This window comes from Kryptolebias marmoratus, linkage group LG15 (assembly GCF_001649575.2).
Source record: "Kryptolebias marmoratus isolate JLee-2015 linkage group LG15, ASM164957v2, whole genome shotgun sequence".
In the NCBI taxonomy this organism is placed as follows: Eukaryota; Metazoa; Chordata; class Actinopteri; order Cyprinodontiformes; family Rivulidae; genus Kryptolebias; species Kryptolebias marmoratus.
Genome location: NC_051444.1, coordinates 25,379,480 through 25,395,896, shown reverse-complemented (window position 1 = coordinate 25,395,896; position 16,417 = coordinate 25,379,480). Strand labels below are relative to the sequence as shown.

Genomic DNA, 16,417 nt, shown 5'->3' with positions numbered 1-16,417 from the left:
GATCCTCATATGAAGTTATATCAGCTCATTTACCGAAAACGGCCCTTTTGTGTTTGCCCTTCAGTTCAATGACTACACTTGAGAAATAATGATCATTAAGGAAGTGGTTGATTTTTCAAAGGCTCTGTTCTTAGAAGTGTCAAGATTTAACTTTCCTCTGTGGAAAGGGCAGATGTTATCTTTTGCAATGTGGCCTTAAATTTTAAAGAAACATGCTTATCTGGTTCTAGTGTTCCGTGAAACGAACCAAAGGCATTATCAAACACTTTTGGTGGACAAGTCATGCTCTTAATTATCAGGATTATGTTTCGATGTTGTAAAGGTAAATATTCCAATGAATTATTTGAGTGTTTATGGATTAACATATACATGGGGTTTAATGTTCAAGCACTGTGTGTCTTTGTGTGCATCTGTTTTAATAAGAATTTTACAAAAGTTGTGAATTAATGCAGCAATATTATAAAGGCATAACATTTTTTTGTGCTGTAGATTTTTGCAGATAGTGTTGGAGAAATGAGGTTAGAATGAGGCAATAGTTTGTTTGCAAAGATGCAACTAAGGCTGAATCATAAACCATGCTTTTTTTCTGCAGGGGCAGCAGCTTCTGGACTTGGAGCACAAGCTAACTATAGCCAAGGAGGAATTGGAGAAGACAGCACTAGATAAGGTGGCGGAAAAATGTTTTTTTTTAATTTATTTTCTTATTATTCCTATTTTCTTGTTTCGCCATTCTGTAGGTCTTTAGCATGTTGGTATTTGTATGGTATGGTTAAACGTCCTAGTCTGATCTGTTTGAACACTGCAATCTGAAAACTGAGAAGCACCATTTTAGTTTCTGAGTAAACAAATCACGTGTAGCAACATAAACATCTGTTTTTTGAGAGAAGAACATGAGCAAAGGTGTTAAGAATATACATTAGCGGTAAAACACCATTGTTGTTGCATTTTTTTTCCAATAATAAAAGTGTGTGTTCACAGACTTTAGATTCCACCCCTTGAGTTGAACACATCCTCCTTTAATCTGTGACATAACTTATTTATACATTGAGTTTTTGACGCTGTTTGCAGGGGTTGGTCAGATGAGTTAAAATTGCATGGAAGGGAAATATAGATGAGGAAACAGGTAATTCTGGTGCTCATCTCCAGAGTATTGACATCAGGAGCTGTTGTAAAATAATTACACTAATAATTCTGTCTGGTATTATTGATTACAAGTAGATGATTTTTTTTTCTTTTCTGGACATTTTTTTATTATTATTACTCTGGTGAGTTCTGCTTCATGTCTTTCCTAATGATGCCTTCTAGGTGTTTTGCAGTCACTCTAAAGCATGACCTCGTCTGGCTTTATTGCTTAAGTACATTTTTCATGTGGATAGAAGGAGAGATGGAGGGATTCAGAAATCATCTGTGTGTAATCTTTTTTGGGGACAGGAGTCTCAGCTGAAAGCGCTGAAGGACACAGTTCACATCTGCTTTTCAGCTGTCCTCCACAACCAGCCCAGCAGTCACCGATTCCCCACCTCCCCCACCCACCTATTCAGATACTCATCACTCATCAACAGCTCCAGAGTCACCTTTCAACAGCCACACGCAAAGGTAATTCACTTTTCCACACAGTTCCGTCTGATTTAATGTTTTCCCAAAAGATGGCCGGGGTGTTGTAAAAGTTTCACCTTTTCATAACTATTGAAACGGTAAGGAGATTTGCACAGTTTAGCATATTTCATCTGTAGATGAGGTCCTGCTGTCCTTGAACAGAATGTCTTCCTGAAAGATGTCAATATATGCTCTGTCAAGATGTTTTTGCAGTAAACATATTTGTTGCTTTTTATACAGTTTTACATCTGAGGAGGAAATCAGACCTTTTAAAAGTCTGTGTCTACAAGCCATTTTAACAAGCTCTCATTTTATCAGCACTATATACTGCTTTGGCATGTCAAATCTGCACAGAGGACTTAGCACCCTATCTCAGTGCAGTAGGTAAATGTAGTGAAACAAATGGATTTAGTCTCCATAATCAAAGTGACACATTACCTCACTATGTTGTTTCCTAAATGTAGTTGAGCACTTGTAATTAGGGCTGCACAATATATTGAACATTTATCAACATTGCATTGGGTTTATCACAACTGATATTGCTATCACTATATTAAACAATGATATCACACATTGCAAGGTTTTCTAATATTGTGCAGGCTACCTGTACCAAAGACACACAATCAGAGCTAAAGAAAATTACAGTTTTTTTCATGTTTTTAAGTCTTGAAAATTTCCAGTTTCTACCCTTTTAACCAGGGATGTACAATATTAACAGGATGTCATCGCCATCAAACAATAAATGTAACACTGGATAAAGTGTGAAGGAAGAGCCAAAATTGGCCCCAGAGTGGCTAATTTCTGTGTTGAAGCTGGGAGAGAATCACCCCAACTTGTTAAAGTAGAATGAAGTCCACAGTTTTGTTTCAAATTGTTGTATGGAAAAAAAGAGATACGTTTAGGGATTCCAATATCACAATAAGACTAGAGACCACATCTTAATTTTACTATAAAGAAGAATCTGTACCTATATGGGCACTTGGTCAAAATTAGTTCAACAAAACTGGCAAATTTAATTCTGGCAGACAAACATTCTGCATCCCCACTTTAAACAGCTTGTTAAAAGTGTCTTGCTTTTTTCAAGAAGAAAGACGCATTTGCAGGTAACATGTGCAGCCTTTGCCGTTATACCCTATCAATAATAGATATCTTTGACTCACCGCACCATTTGTAACATAACACCGACAGGTACTTGAGAAAAGGACTTTAAAGCTGAAGCTATAGATACTTCTAGCATAACAGTTAGAAAAACTTCCAAATGTTTTGACACTTCAAAAGAGATTTGTTATGATTACAACTAGTTATTAATGTATTTTTTTCACTCTTTTTAATAATACAAGGGAATACAGAAGATGAGTTTAGTTATTGCTGATATTGTGACATTGTAAAGCACACACACAATACTGATACTTGTAACCTGTAAATGCTTGTGCTGCACAATATGACAAAAAAATTTGCAATGTGCAATATTATTGTTACATGTTGTGGCGACAATACTGAATGTGATAAACAGACATATCCTTCACTCCAATGAGAGTCTGTTGGACTGACCAAAAATATTATTAGCATGCAGAACATGAATGTGTGGTGCTCTGATTTAGTGGAGTCCCAGCAGTCCTTTACAATTTTGATATTGTGCTCATTGATTTTGCGATGACAATAAATTCTCAATATTTTTTGCCGCCTTTGCAAATGTACACATTTCATTGATTTTTCAGACCACATGCACTCACATTTGTGAGGCAAATTTTGTCTGATATAGTCAAGTGGAATTTAAAAAAAATGGCTAATCTTTTGGTAGGAAAACAATTCTGTCAATTTGACTCTATCAGGATAACAAGTATCCTTCAGCTTTCCTGGCAAAAGATGATAGTTGGCTCATGCACCACTTCCGGTTGGTTAAGAAAATAGCCTCCATGCTTCTTCTCTACAGCTGTAGCTCGCTCCGGATCATTTTCATTCAAGGCTGTTTGACTCAATATAACGGCTAAATGATTATGTGTTGCAGGTAAAGCTGAGGTTGTCAGGGTTCTCTTCTTGCAGCCTTGTTGCTGATGTGTGCAGTGACTTTTGTTTGTCACCTCTTTTACCTTTGCAAGATTCCTTTCTCTGAACTTGCAGAGCTGATTTGCTTGATACATTTTTCCATTCATTTGTTGTTGTTTTTATTATTATTATTACCATGATTCCAGGGCTATGATCATTAATTAAAATAAATTTGTTTGTTTCTCCAATTCACTGCTAAGTTTCTTAGTAGTAGTATGTGTTATTCTTCACTATTCTTTCAGTTGTCTGGAAGACAGTTGAAAAAAGGGGTCTGTTCAGTTGTGACATCAGCAATGTTTTCATAAAGAAATGATTTATTAGGGGAATGCCACCACCCATTTGTAGCCAAGGAGCCCGACAAGGGTCAGGTGTGGAAATAAAAAATGGGTGTCAGGGACATCTGTTCGCTCAGATTAGCAAACCATAGCCACAGATTTACAATAACACTGGGGCTACGTGCAGCAGGTGTGTTGAGCTGTTTTCACTGTGGAGGTAGATCTAAATGGAGAAAACAGAAGTCAGCACAACAGCAGATGTGAACAATGATTGAGAAACCACCTACAAATTGCAACATCTATTTATAATATTCAGTGTCATCTTTATTATTAAATTTGTTTGATTAAAATCAAACATTTGCAGTATGTCTTCTAGAAATATCAGGAGGAGTTAAATTGGAAACGCACGTTTGAATAATTTTAGGGAATTTAAAGAGAATTTTTATTTTGTAGATGGTTTCTAAATGCTTGTCTTGCAGTCATTGTTAATGTTATTTGTCCAGCCTTTTTGATTAAAGTAAGGGTGTAGCAAAGTGTCTACTTTCCTGCTGGTAAAAGAAGGGGAAAATTGTGATTCAGTGACAGTTTGTTTTGAAATGATTGATCTTGTGAGTGATACTTGTAATTTGGCCTATTATTCAACTTCAGCTAATGCAGGCAATGCTCTATTGCTTGTTCTCTAAAAGAATAATGTCCCATAGAGTTGTGCATCGTTTTCTAAACTTAAGAAAATAGGTTAGAAATATTTATACATCACTGACTAAACACATTTTCCTGACCTTTATTCTTACTTCTATATCTGGCACTTTTTTGGACTCTCTACACAATCAAAAAAGGGAGTGAATATCAGATTTGTACATGTAAGTAATAGATCATAATTTAGATCAATTTTGTGCATATGAATTTATAAAGCAAAGGAAAAGAATGCATATTCATAATTTTGTGTGTGTGTGCATGAATCTAGTTTTGTTTGTTTGCATTTGGCCACTTGTGTCCAGTATAGAAGCAACTATTAGTTTTTCAACATGCATCCCTCTCAGAACGATACTGTTTCTTTTAACTTTTATCAAAGTTTAAACTATTAAAAGCACTATTTCCCAGCTAAATCATTTGAATAAACTTAGAGCAACTATGTGTACGATAGTTTCATGTTATTGAAGTATTCAGTGCTATTTATATTGCTAGAACAATTTTGCTTTTTTTCCTGAAGCAGCCTAACTGAGAGTAGTCTTAGGGATGAAATAACATGCTGAACACAAATTATTATTTTACAACCCTTTTATGTCAAAATCACCATGTCCAATTGGCTTGTTTCACAAAATACAATTTGACTTGCCACTGCAGAAAAATGCATAATTAAAACAATTTATCAATTATTCCTTCTCATTTGGGTACAACACATGGCCATGTCAGAGAGCAACCATGCTAAATAGTAGCTCCCTAAAACATATAGAGCTCAGAAAAGGCCCTTCATTATATGCATGGTATTTATGTGCTAATATGCATAATTATTGACAGTGGAGAAGTCTTTGGTACTTGAAAATGAAAGAAAAGTTGAATTTGTCTTATGCCTCCTAAATACTGGGTGGATGTTTTCCTATCTGCTTTCACAGCAGGATACTGTTTTTTTTTTGCCTACTTATCTATTTGTAAACATCATCACACTTACATTCATTTTACTGTGAATCTCCCAGCTAGGCAAAATTATGGAAAATAACTGTGCTAAAATATTCACCTCATTGCACATTCAAGGAAACATAATGTACAGGCTGCAATACAAATTGAAAACCGTTAGCTGATTGTTATCTCCTTTTTGAGTGGCTATTTGTCAATCTAATGCCCTAAGCATCACTCTCCAGAGAAAAATAGCCAAGAAAATAATTACTACCAAATATGAGTTAGGTATACATGATTCTAGAGGTTGTTCCAATAATAGCATGTCTAAATCAAGCACAAATAAAAAATGTATATATGCTGATCTTTGCAGTCTATGATAATGTGTTTTTTAATGTAAAACACAATTACAATACTTCAGAGCATTAAAGGAATTTGGTATGTTTGTGCTCTATAAAAATGACTCTGTGTCACACTCTCTTTGCTGGGGGCCTCTCAAAGTCAAGGTCACGGCAAACTCAACTGAGAGCTCAGGATTTAATCCCTTTTAAAGGTAACTCAAGGTGACTGCCGTGGGGATTTGATGTAAACATAGGATTTTGCATCATATATTACCTTTTGTTTTCTTAGTCAAACACTGACATTCAAGGACCAATATGAAATGTCAAGGTTTATAACGTACAGTGATCAGAATAATTCAACTCAGTGCAGCAGAATATACATGTTGCTGTTATTTTTGAAAAAAAAAAGTGCTCTAAAATGTCAATGACTGAATTATGAATATTTGTTCAGTGGTGTCAACCACAATCAGAGATCGTGTTACTTGTGGTTTCTGAAAAGCAGCCAGTGCAGTTGCTTTGAAATCATCAAGCTGGCCACGGCACTACTGTGTCTTATCGGCCATGATCCTGGTGAGCATTTCTGGCATTAAGAGGCTTTTCTCCTCTCAAAGTAGTCACAATTCACTAAGTGCCTTTTTGTGGGTGCTGAAATTTAACATGACACTTACAGGATGTCTTTTTTTTTGTTTGTTTGTTTATCAGTTTCTGTATCTTTCATCATGCCAATGCTACCATGCCCACCAGTGCTACCACTGTCCCTTTGTTGTGGATTCATACATAACAACAATCTATAATTGCTTCTCTCTGACTACATTTACATTCTGGTTGGTGGTAGCAGTATAAAATGTGGATCCCATTATACAGTAGCAAGTACATATTTTTGCTATCATCCCCCTGTCAGTGCTCAAGCCAAATAAAACAAAATAAATATTTTACAAAAAAAGAAAAAAAAAAGATAAGTAAAGGAAATGCAAGGAAGGCGTATGTTGATTTTTATGCTAATAAAGTTATTACTTTCCACTTCATTAGCATACAAATAGCACCACTTCACTTGTGAGCATTTGCTACTTTGACAGGCTGTCTGATAAATCCTAGTTAGCCCCCACTGTAAAAGTTACTGTGGTGCTCCATCTGTCCACTCTGCCTGTGCATGTGGAGGTGGGTCAGACCTCATTTAAATCGCAGCCAAATATATTTCAAATTAGACAAGAAGAAAAAAAAACTAGCACTTACTGGGCTCAAAAGTACCAAATGACCTGCATCTGAAGTGACAAAAGTCAAGAACTTCACTCTCTAATGACCACATTATGCTTACAAATATGGAAGCACTCTGCAAAGTTATTTTTGGACACTATACCCTCTCGCTTATTTAGTATTAGATCATGTAAATTGGTTCAAAATGGCATACATCGTGTTTTTGCCAATAGACATGAGAAGATGCTCAGAGATCCTGAGTTCAACAGATTATCACTGAGCAAATTTAAACCAGAGATCAAAATGCAGACTTAAGAGAAAAGTTACAGACTACCAACAGAAACTAGAAAAGGGGAAGGTAACAATCATTTTAAACTAGAGATTTTAAACTTTTCATTCTCTGTAGACAATCCTAATGTGAAGGACTAAAAAAACAGTACTGAACCCCTTCAAAGCAGACAAAAACAAATCAGGACTATTGATTCATATGCAAGTATGGCTCAAAATGTAATCTGAAGAAGTCAAATATACATTCAACATGTGAGGTTGACAATAAAATAATTTTACAAAGGAAAAAGCAAAAGGTTAGAAGTTGCTTCATGGTATTGTACACTTTAAGGAAGATGAAAGTCTCAACAGGTATGCTGGACATTTGTAAGTGCAGAGAAGGTTGTTTAAACCCTCAGTAAGTCAGTGAGCTTCAGTATTATAACATCAGATCTTAAGTTTGAGTAAGTGCCAAAGAAAGGACTCTCCCAGACCTTTCCTTACTCATACATATACAGTACAGCTGTCCATATGCACTTAAAACTATTCTTGCTGTTGAAAGATTCATTAGTGTCAGGATGCAGAGATCAGCAACACTGGAATGGAAGTTGCTTTATATTTAATGGTCTCGGGGAGAGAGTCATGGCTTGTAGTCCAATAGTGTGCAGTTTTCATCAGAGTAATAGCAAATGATGCTTTAGATGCTCAAAAAAGAGAACCAAAACATTTCATTGCCTTGCTGTGAGCACTTCCAATTTTTCTTTTATTATTGTTTTCTTGACTATACAAATCAATATTCATTGAAAATATAAATATTTATTCATCAACTGAATTTAAATGACTTTTGTATTATTTAAAACACCTAAATTGAATTTTAAGAAGTCCACTTAAATAGAAATAGCATGAACCCCCTAGCACAATTTAAACTTGTACAGTTAGTCACTTGAAACAAAAAGATTTAGGACACAAATGTCTTTGTAATTTGAAATTGTTCTCAGTTTGTATCCTTGAAACTCGTCCCCTTTCTCCTCACCAACCCGCTGGGTGCGCACTCACTCCAGCTTGCCTTAAACGTGTATGCATCTGTCCAGCGATGAGATGTCAGGTTTGATTCTTGTGACAGCCGGTGATGGGCCTTTTCTTTAGTGTTACACGGTGCTGAAGGCTGTTTTGGATCAGTACTATGTGCTAAATGGAAGAATAACCTGAAACTGGCTAGGCAGACTGTGAAAGCCATTATGTTATAAATTATATCACAGTATTCACTTTTTTTCAGATTTTACTTTGGAATTCAATTTACTTTGAAACTACTGAATAACAAATGTTGTCAGTTTAAACATCAGCTTTTTACTGGAAGATCACTGGAGAAAATGGCATCTTCCTCCCCAAAGCTTCTCCAGAAAATGTGGGTGATTGAGACAGATTCTGTCAAAAGTTTGGAAATTATAGATGAAATGGCTAAAAAGTGGTTACTTCTTCGAGTAAAGCCAATTCCACTGAATGTGCTAAAAGGTTGTTGCTTCAGCTGACACAGTAGCAATGGGGTTTGACAGTGACAGGGTAAGACTGCTTCTGTTCATCTTGCAGCTATCTTACTTTATGCTCTCAAGATGCCACTTCTGACCCAGTTTAACTGTACCCTTTTGCAGAAAACTGTCTGAAACACAGAGATACTTAAAAAGAAGTACTTGTTTATCAGTGTCACAGTCCTCTGGTTTTTGGTTCCTATTTATAAAAATAACCAAAAAAGGTAGACAGATGAAATAACTTGTAGTCTGATTCAAACATATTAACTGCAGATTTGTTGTATTTATATACTTAGAAAACTTTGCAATATACTGCTCAAATTGCATGTATGTGCATTCTGAAACCATCAGGACATACCTCTGAGTTTGTGAGCTGGTAATCGGTTGTGCAGCATTGTACATTACATTTTAAAACACTGTCCAAAGCTAAAGTTTCTGAAATTTTCACTTGATTATTGCTGAAGTAATGAGTAGTTTGGACCTAACTAGAAAGGAAAAATGGACTCACTCCATGTCAATTTGATTTAATTAAAAATGTCAATATTTCAAATGTTTGAGAAATAAATTGAAAGCATTTGCTGTAATTAGTAGCACTGTGGAAGCATACAGAATCACCCCAGTATCATTTTGAGAGGACTAATTTACATAACATTCAGGGGGTTCAAAAGTTTCAGGAGTAGGAGGCTATTTAGAAAAAGTAGGGGGCTGACCATCCACTGGGCGAAGCTCTGTGCCAAACGCTGAAGGCACGAGGCAATCAGCTAAGGAGGTCTGGGTGCTCTCCCCTAGAAAATTTTGAAATTTAGAACATCAGAAATAGACTTTCCAGGCATTTGGAACAAGGCTGGGAGGGTGCATGAGGAGTCCAAAATCAGCAACTTTTGAGAATAATTTGTAAGAATTTTTGGCTCTTTGTAAGGTCTGGGAGAGTTTTCAGAAAATCTGATGGAGAATCCATTTAGTGATTCATTTGTAATAAATGTGGTTTTATCTTTTGTAACATTTAAGTGCTGCTGCCATTCTTGACCATGTCTCTCTTGAAAAAAAATACATTTTAATCTCAATGCGATCTACCTGGTTAAAAAATGGTAAATAAATACATAATTTAGCCACAACAAGGAGCTATTTTCCAAGGCAGTAAACCTGAAGTAAGCAATACTATAAAATAGGTTAAAAAAAACATATTGACTGGAGATCTGAAATAAATTGTCTTGACATTCTTTTTGGTTGATAGAATCCTTTTAGCTGAGAGGAGAGGTATACCAGAACTACTAAATAAACCACAGAATAAACATTAAGAAAATCAACCTTTATTTAACACGAAATGTAAAAAATTGAGGGGGTTAGCTTTCCTCTTTTTGTGTTGTTTTTTTTTTTTTTTCTCAGACATTCCGCATCTGTCATTCACTGCCTGGAAAAGGCAGTGTCATGCCTCCAACACCGACCAATCAGAGGTCTTAGCAGATAAATGAGAACTCTCGTCCAATCAGTGGTGGTGTTTCAACAACAGTTGCTTGCTTGCTTAAAGATGGCTTTGCTCATGTATCGACAAAAATTATCATAAACCAACTCAATGAGGAAGAAAATCACCATTTATTGTGAATAACATTACATTTTCCATCGCTATGCAGACCGGGGATAACAGGGACTCTTCTAGACAAACATTTGCAAATATTTTTGGTCAGTCAACAAAAAGTAGCCAGTGAAAATGTGGCTGAAGGAAGGCTGTATACGGCAATTTTTGCTGGTTGACAGCTAATTTTGAACCCCCTGAACATTCAGTCGGCCCGTTAGCAAAAAAGAAAGACATTTTATTTTTTTTTAGGTTTTGGTCTGCGAAACAGAAAATTAACTTGTGCCAAAAGATTTGTGATCCACTTACAAATGTTTCAGAAATGTGTCACACTTACGGTCCAAAATTTAAATAATATTAGTTACACAAACAGGACAAAAATGTTACAGTTGGTCAATTATTCATTGAGGTCCTGATTCAATATTGCAAATCTGTGAGTAGTAAAAGGTTTTGATCTCTGGGATTAGCTGCTATTTTGGAGGTGATGTTGTGATCATGTTTGTTCAATCGTTTTGAGGACAATCAGGTGTGAGAAGATGCCCTGTTTTATTTACACATCAGTGATCTATTATAGTTTAATTCTAATAACAGAAACAATTTCCTACAGTGTGCCGTGATCTTTCAAGGAAGGCTTTAATAGAGAATCAGCTAAGCATTGTTGATGCTCAACAGACCAGAAAATATTACAAAACCATTTCAAATCAATCTATAGACAGTGCCCAAATGAAAAAAATATATAATCTAATGAATTTTATTCTTACTAGGTGTGTTGAATCAGCAAAATTACTTAACAGTGATGCATGTAATTATCTGTACTGTCAATAGATATTTTTTTTATGAAAACAAATCCCCTATTTACATTGAGTATTGTTAAAGTTTTAGGTCTAATATTTGGAAAACACTAAAAAATCATGGTGTGCAGGTTGCAAAAATAAACCTATTGCTTTTCAAAGGCACATTGCCATCTGCCATTTGAAGAAGAACACATTACCATCCAGAAGAGCTGCTGGAAAAATGTTTTGTAGACAGATAAGACAGATGAACTACTGTCCTACAATAACTCTGTATGTCTTGTAATGTAATAGGAACTCTATGGATTTGTTTTGTACATCTTAAGTTTGACAGAGCTATGACTCACTTTGCCATGAAGCTGGTAAAATAAATGTAGTGGGTTTTAAGGGATTTTATCTTACTGACTGTAAGTTTTAAATGTTAGTCCTCATGCCATAAAAAACAGTTTACAAAGCTGGGCGTCCAGTTCAATTTTAAAGCTTGTTTATGTTTTAGTGTGATAATAAGGCAGGAATATTTTTATACTCAAATCTTTCTTAGTAGATGTTAATTCTTGAGAAAAAGAGTTCCCAGGTGGGTTCAATTAAACTCTTAGTATTTAGTGATGTTTTATTATTTATTGTTTTTTACATACAAAAGACTAAAGCTTGTCATGAAACACATTTAAAAAAAAATGTATTTTTGTTTACTTTTTTCACTGTACCATAGAGCAATTCTTGCACCGCTGATATAAAGTACTTCAACCTTGTAGGAGTCATATATTTTATCTGGACATGATTTTAGCTAGTAGTGATATAGATTGTTCTACCACCTCCTGAGAGAATCTTTTTTATCTCTGACTGTCCATCTTGTTTTCCTCCCACTCCTATCTCAGCATTACTGTCTTTGCTATTTGTTACTTTACTGAAATGTCATAATCTGTCAAAGTGGGATCTAACAAAAGTAAATCTCAAAAGGGATGACTCACAGATGATCTGTGTTTGTTTAGACGTGCATCAAATGCATCTGTGGGAGGTGGGGTGTGGCAACATGTGAGGCATCAGTAAGTTGATAGAAAAATGTGTATTTTACACCTTAGCCCATGTAAAAGTTAAACCCAAGTAACACTAAACAAAAATGACTGGATTAAGTTGGTTTTTGCTTCTATTGCTTCTACTTGCTTCGTGTTCTTTATACATTCAGTCATGTGTGTGTTTGTATTTCGTCTTTTAAAGCCCATCTTGGTTTCTGTGTTCATGTTTGGATTCTGCTGTCTGTTTTGGAGTTCTTGTTACCAGATTCTGTTATCTTGAAATGCAGTCTTCCTGCCGTGACCGCTTGTAAAGTTCTGCTTACCCGTGATAAAAAATTTAAAAAAAAAATGGCTGACTTCCACACCAGCTTCCTAGAATAGATCTAAGGGACACTCCTTTTTTATATAAAATTCTCAAGTGGTATGAGCGGAGCCTCTCCTTCACATCAAGCTCTTTAGGAGGTCCATGTAAATACTCCTCTACCAGCTCCAGTGTCAGCCATTGGGGGAGGGGGCAGCCAACAAGGGGGCCTAGGTGGGTGCTGTTCCAGCTGCATAAGCTGCCCTGAGGTCCCAACCTGTCTGTTTCAATAGTCTTGTCTGCATCCCAGTCAACCACCTGATTGGTTCCAGTTTTGCTGGCCTCCTAGCCAACCCCCGAAGGGGTCTCTGCCTCGTCTGATTCACTACACCCTCCTTCAGTCTGGAAGACCTCCTTGGGGGTCTCTTCTTTGCCCTAGACAGCCTCCAGGCTGACCACCTTCACTGCTCTGCTGGATCCCAGGCCATCTACTTGAAGTGTCTCCACTCAGTCTGTTTCTCCAGCCCCAGGCCAACCCCTTGAACTGTCTTGCTTATAGATGGATCCTGAGTTGCTCCCTTGAACTGTTACCTTGCTCCCTTTCCGTTTTGTCTGCATGTGGGTCCTTCATGTATGACAGTGCATCCTGACAAAAACTGTTCACTTGGAGACAAATAAATGTTAAAATAGCTCAAGGATTCTATCAGGGTATTATTTATAAATGTGACTTGGGTAAATATTGCATGCTCCAATTTTAGACAAAGCTGACTAATTAACACCATCTCACTCCATGTAGAATGACCTTTCTGAAGCAGTTACATAAACCTCTCTATTGTTTAAAAATGCAGCAGTCTTGTTTGAGCCTTTTTATTTAGGGCTCAAAAAAATTTGGTAATTACAGACTAACATGAATATTTATACTTGTGCAGATATTTGATTAGAAGGATAAATTACAAAGCTATTCAAACTGTAATATTATTATGAATTAGTTCACTTGTTCTTTTTTCCATTTGATATGAAAAACTGCCAAAAATTGCAAACATTTGAACAAATTTTGTTTTATGATAGGTTTATCAAAGCCAGATTTAAAATCTGAATAGCTGTATTTTTAAAATTCTACCACATAGTTGAATAAACATCATCCAAAATAAGTGATTACTGTTTTTTTTTAAGTTGTTTAAAAGAATTTTCCAAAACATGTAGGGTGTAAGACATAGCACCACGGTAATGTGTGACATGCACCTTCTACAAGCTGTGTGTATGTATATATATATATATATATATATATATATATATATATATATATGTGTGTGTGTGTGTGTGTGTCTATGTTTATTTGTTCGTTTTTTTCTCCACACAGGCTAAAGAGAGATGCAATCAAATCACAAGGTCTCCTAGCAACTGTGAAAAGCTTGTGTTTAAAACTGTAGGAACTGGTGAAACTTATATATAAGATCTATCTATATATATATATATATATATATATATATATATATATATATATATATATATATATAAGAACTAAATGAACTAAATTGAATGAACTAACAGTTATCAGCAAGTGTATCAGATGTGTCTTCTGCCACAGTATATATATTATATATTGTGGCAGAAGACACATTTAGACACAGTTCATTTTTTATTACAATATATTATCTACCATTTTTATTCTACATCTTATACATGTGTGCTGATTGGCTTCTTGACCAGGCAGTTGCAATCAGTTCATGCTTATAATCATCCTGCATCTACCAATCAGTGAATAAAATGTGCCGTTTACACTTAGAACAAAACTGTGCCCCTCTTTTCCTTTATTGCAAAATGTTGGCATTTAATTGCACATCCCACTGTCTTTTGACATAGAGAAGGGGGGATGGTGAAATGCTTCCAGGTTATTAACTTTTCAGCTTATTAACCTTATACAGTGTGTAGCCATGCTGAGAGAATGGCTCTGTGTATGGCAGTGTTTGTTCATCTACCAGTTGGTTGGACTACTATTTTGGATGAGATTGAAATTGTGCTGTAAACTATCTGATGCATTGAAACAGAATTTTACAACAAATTCAGTATTCAGTAGCCAGAGGTATCAGTTTCCAATCAACGGGAAAAAAGGGTGGTACACAACTAAATGTCAGCAAAATAAAAGCATTCTGAACATCTTAAACTTGAACTTGTTTTGTACAGCTTTTGTACATCCTTTACCTGTTTATCATTCTTTGAAATGATATTTAAAACACAGAAAAGTCACAAGCTTTTGAATGACAACTGTTTACATTTCAAGAGCCACAGAATCACTGCTGCATTTAACATGACTTTTGTGTTTAATCTAAATTTGAAACCTTTTGTTTTTACCTACAGGATATTTCTAAAGTTCAGAGAATTGTCACAGCCACTAAATCACCCATGAACATTGGCGTAATGAGGAGAGAGAATGGCGCAGTCAAAGAGTGCCAGATGGAAAAGGTGAGCTTTTGGAGTAATTAAAGTGTAATGGCCTATGTGACCCCAGGGCTGGTGTTCATGACCTTCATCTGTTCACAAAATTCACGATTCCCTCATCAGAAATCAGGTGGAACACTTTAATTTCAATTGTCGCCTATAGACTCATAATTTTAAAAACTTAAAACAAGGGGGTCACGTGATGCAGTTATCCTGAGCGGACGCTTGTCGCTGGGCTCCCACTCCTCTCGAGCCAACTTGGATTATTCTAATATATTTATTTAAACTAACAAACTGTAGGCTTATTTTATAGCAACCCGACACCATGCCCAACTCGAAAACAGCCAAATCATCCGCTTATAAACCAACTGAAGAGCCAACAAGGAAGAATACGCTAACTAGCAAAGAAGCTACCCAGGTAGCTCGGCAGCACGAGGTACTAGCTAGCGGCTCTGACACTCTAGCGGCAGACATTTCCCAATCTGTTACTGAGAAGATTTCGGCTCTGATTGACACGAAGTTTAAGGAGTTTTCCACCACCTTGGGTAACCTATCTGCTAAAATAGAAAACAATACGGAACGCATCACGGAAGCGGAGCACCGCATTTCAGCGGTGGAGGACGACATGTCTGCGGTGGGACCCAGGTTGAAGGAGCTGGAGTCGAAAGTACGCACTCTGACGGAGAAATGTATAGATCTGGAGGGACGGAGCCGTAGGGATAATATCCTGATCTACAACCTCAAAGAAGACACGGAAGGCCGACAACCAGTCTCATTTTTTGAGAGATGGCTCCCTACTCTTCTTGGCTTGGAGTCTAAGCGGGGCGTCATTAAGATCGACCGGGCTCATCGGAGCCTTGGACCGCCGAGACCTGACCGACCGCGTGCCGTGATTGTTAAGCTACATCACTCCAGAGATACATCCAGGATCCTGGCGGCGGCAAGGAAGCAGGCTCCGCTCACATACGAAGGCCAAACTATCTTCATCAAACAGGATATGACCGCTGCTGTTAAGGAGATGCGCCGGGCGTTTAACGGGGTGTGTGATCGTCTTATCAAGAAGGAGGTGAGATTCTCCATGCGGTATCCGGCTGTCCTATCTTTTACGCACGAAGGAAAAACCCGAGCGTTTCGATCACCGAAGGCTGCACTTGCTTTCCTGGACGAAATGAACTGAGACTGTCCTGTGGTTTGGTTGAACAAACGCGCTGATCCTTTGCCTGGAGACTGATGCTCTGCTCTTGCTTTCTTTTTCTCTTCGGTGCTGTTGTAAAGGTATGTGGCTAATTATCGGACAGATGTTCCACGATTTGGTCTTTTGTTTCTTTTGTTTACCATGTGCCTCACATGGATAAGCAAGATATGTTTAAAACCAAGCTGGTTGCTGGGATTTTTTTACCAACGTGTTTAAATTGCTGGGGCTCGGGGTGGGGTGGGGGGG

General features: G+C 36.8%; 1 protein-coding gene across 2 annotated transcripts in view; it reads left to right on the top strand.

The window, feature by feature from the left end:
• Positions 1-16,417, top strand: part of luzp2 (leucine zipper protein 2) — a 187,411-nt gene that overhangs the window by 146,519 nt on the left and 24,475 nt on the right. Inside the window, exons 8-10 of one of the 2 annotated variants that reach the window (XM_017414304.3) lie at positions 593-667; positions 1,432-1,596; positions 14,896-15,000. In XM_017414304.3, the coding sequence (XP_017269793.1) occupies positions 593-667; positions 1,432-1,596; positions 14,896-15,000 (345 nt within the window). The remainder of the gene's footprint in view (positions 1-592; positions 668-1,431; positions 1,597-14,895; positions 15,001-16,417) is intronic. The other variant, XM_017414305.3, reaches the window with a different exon arrangement.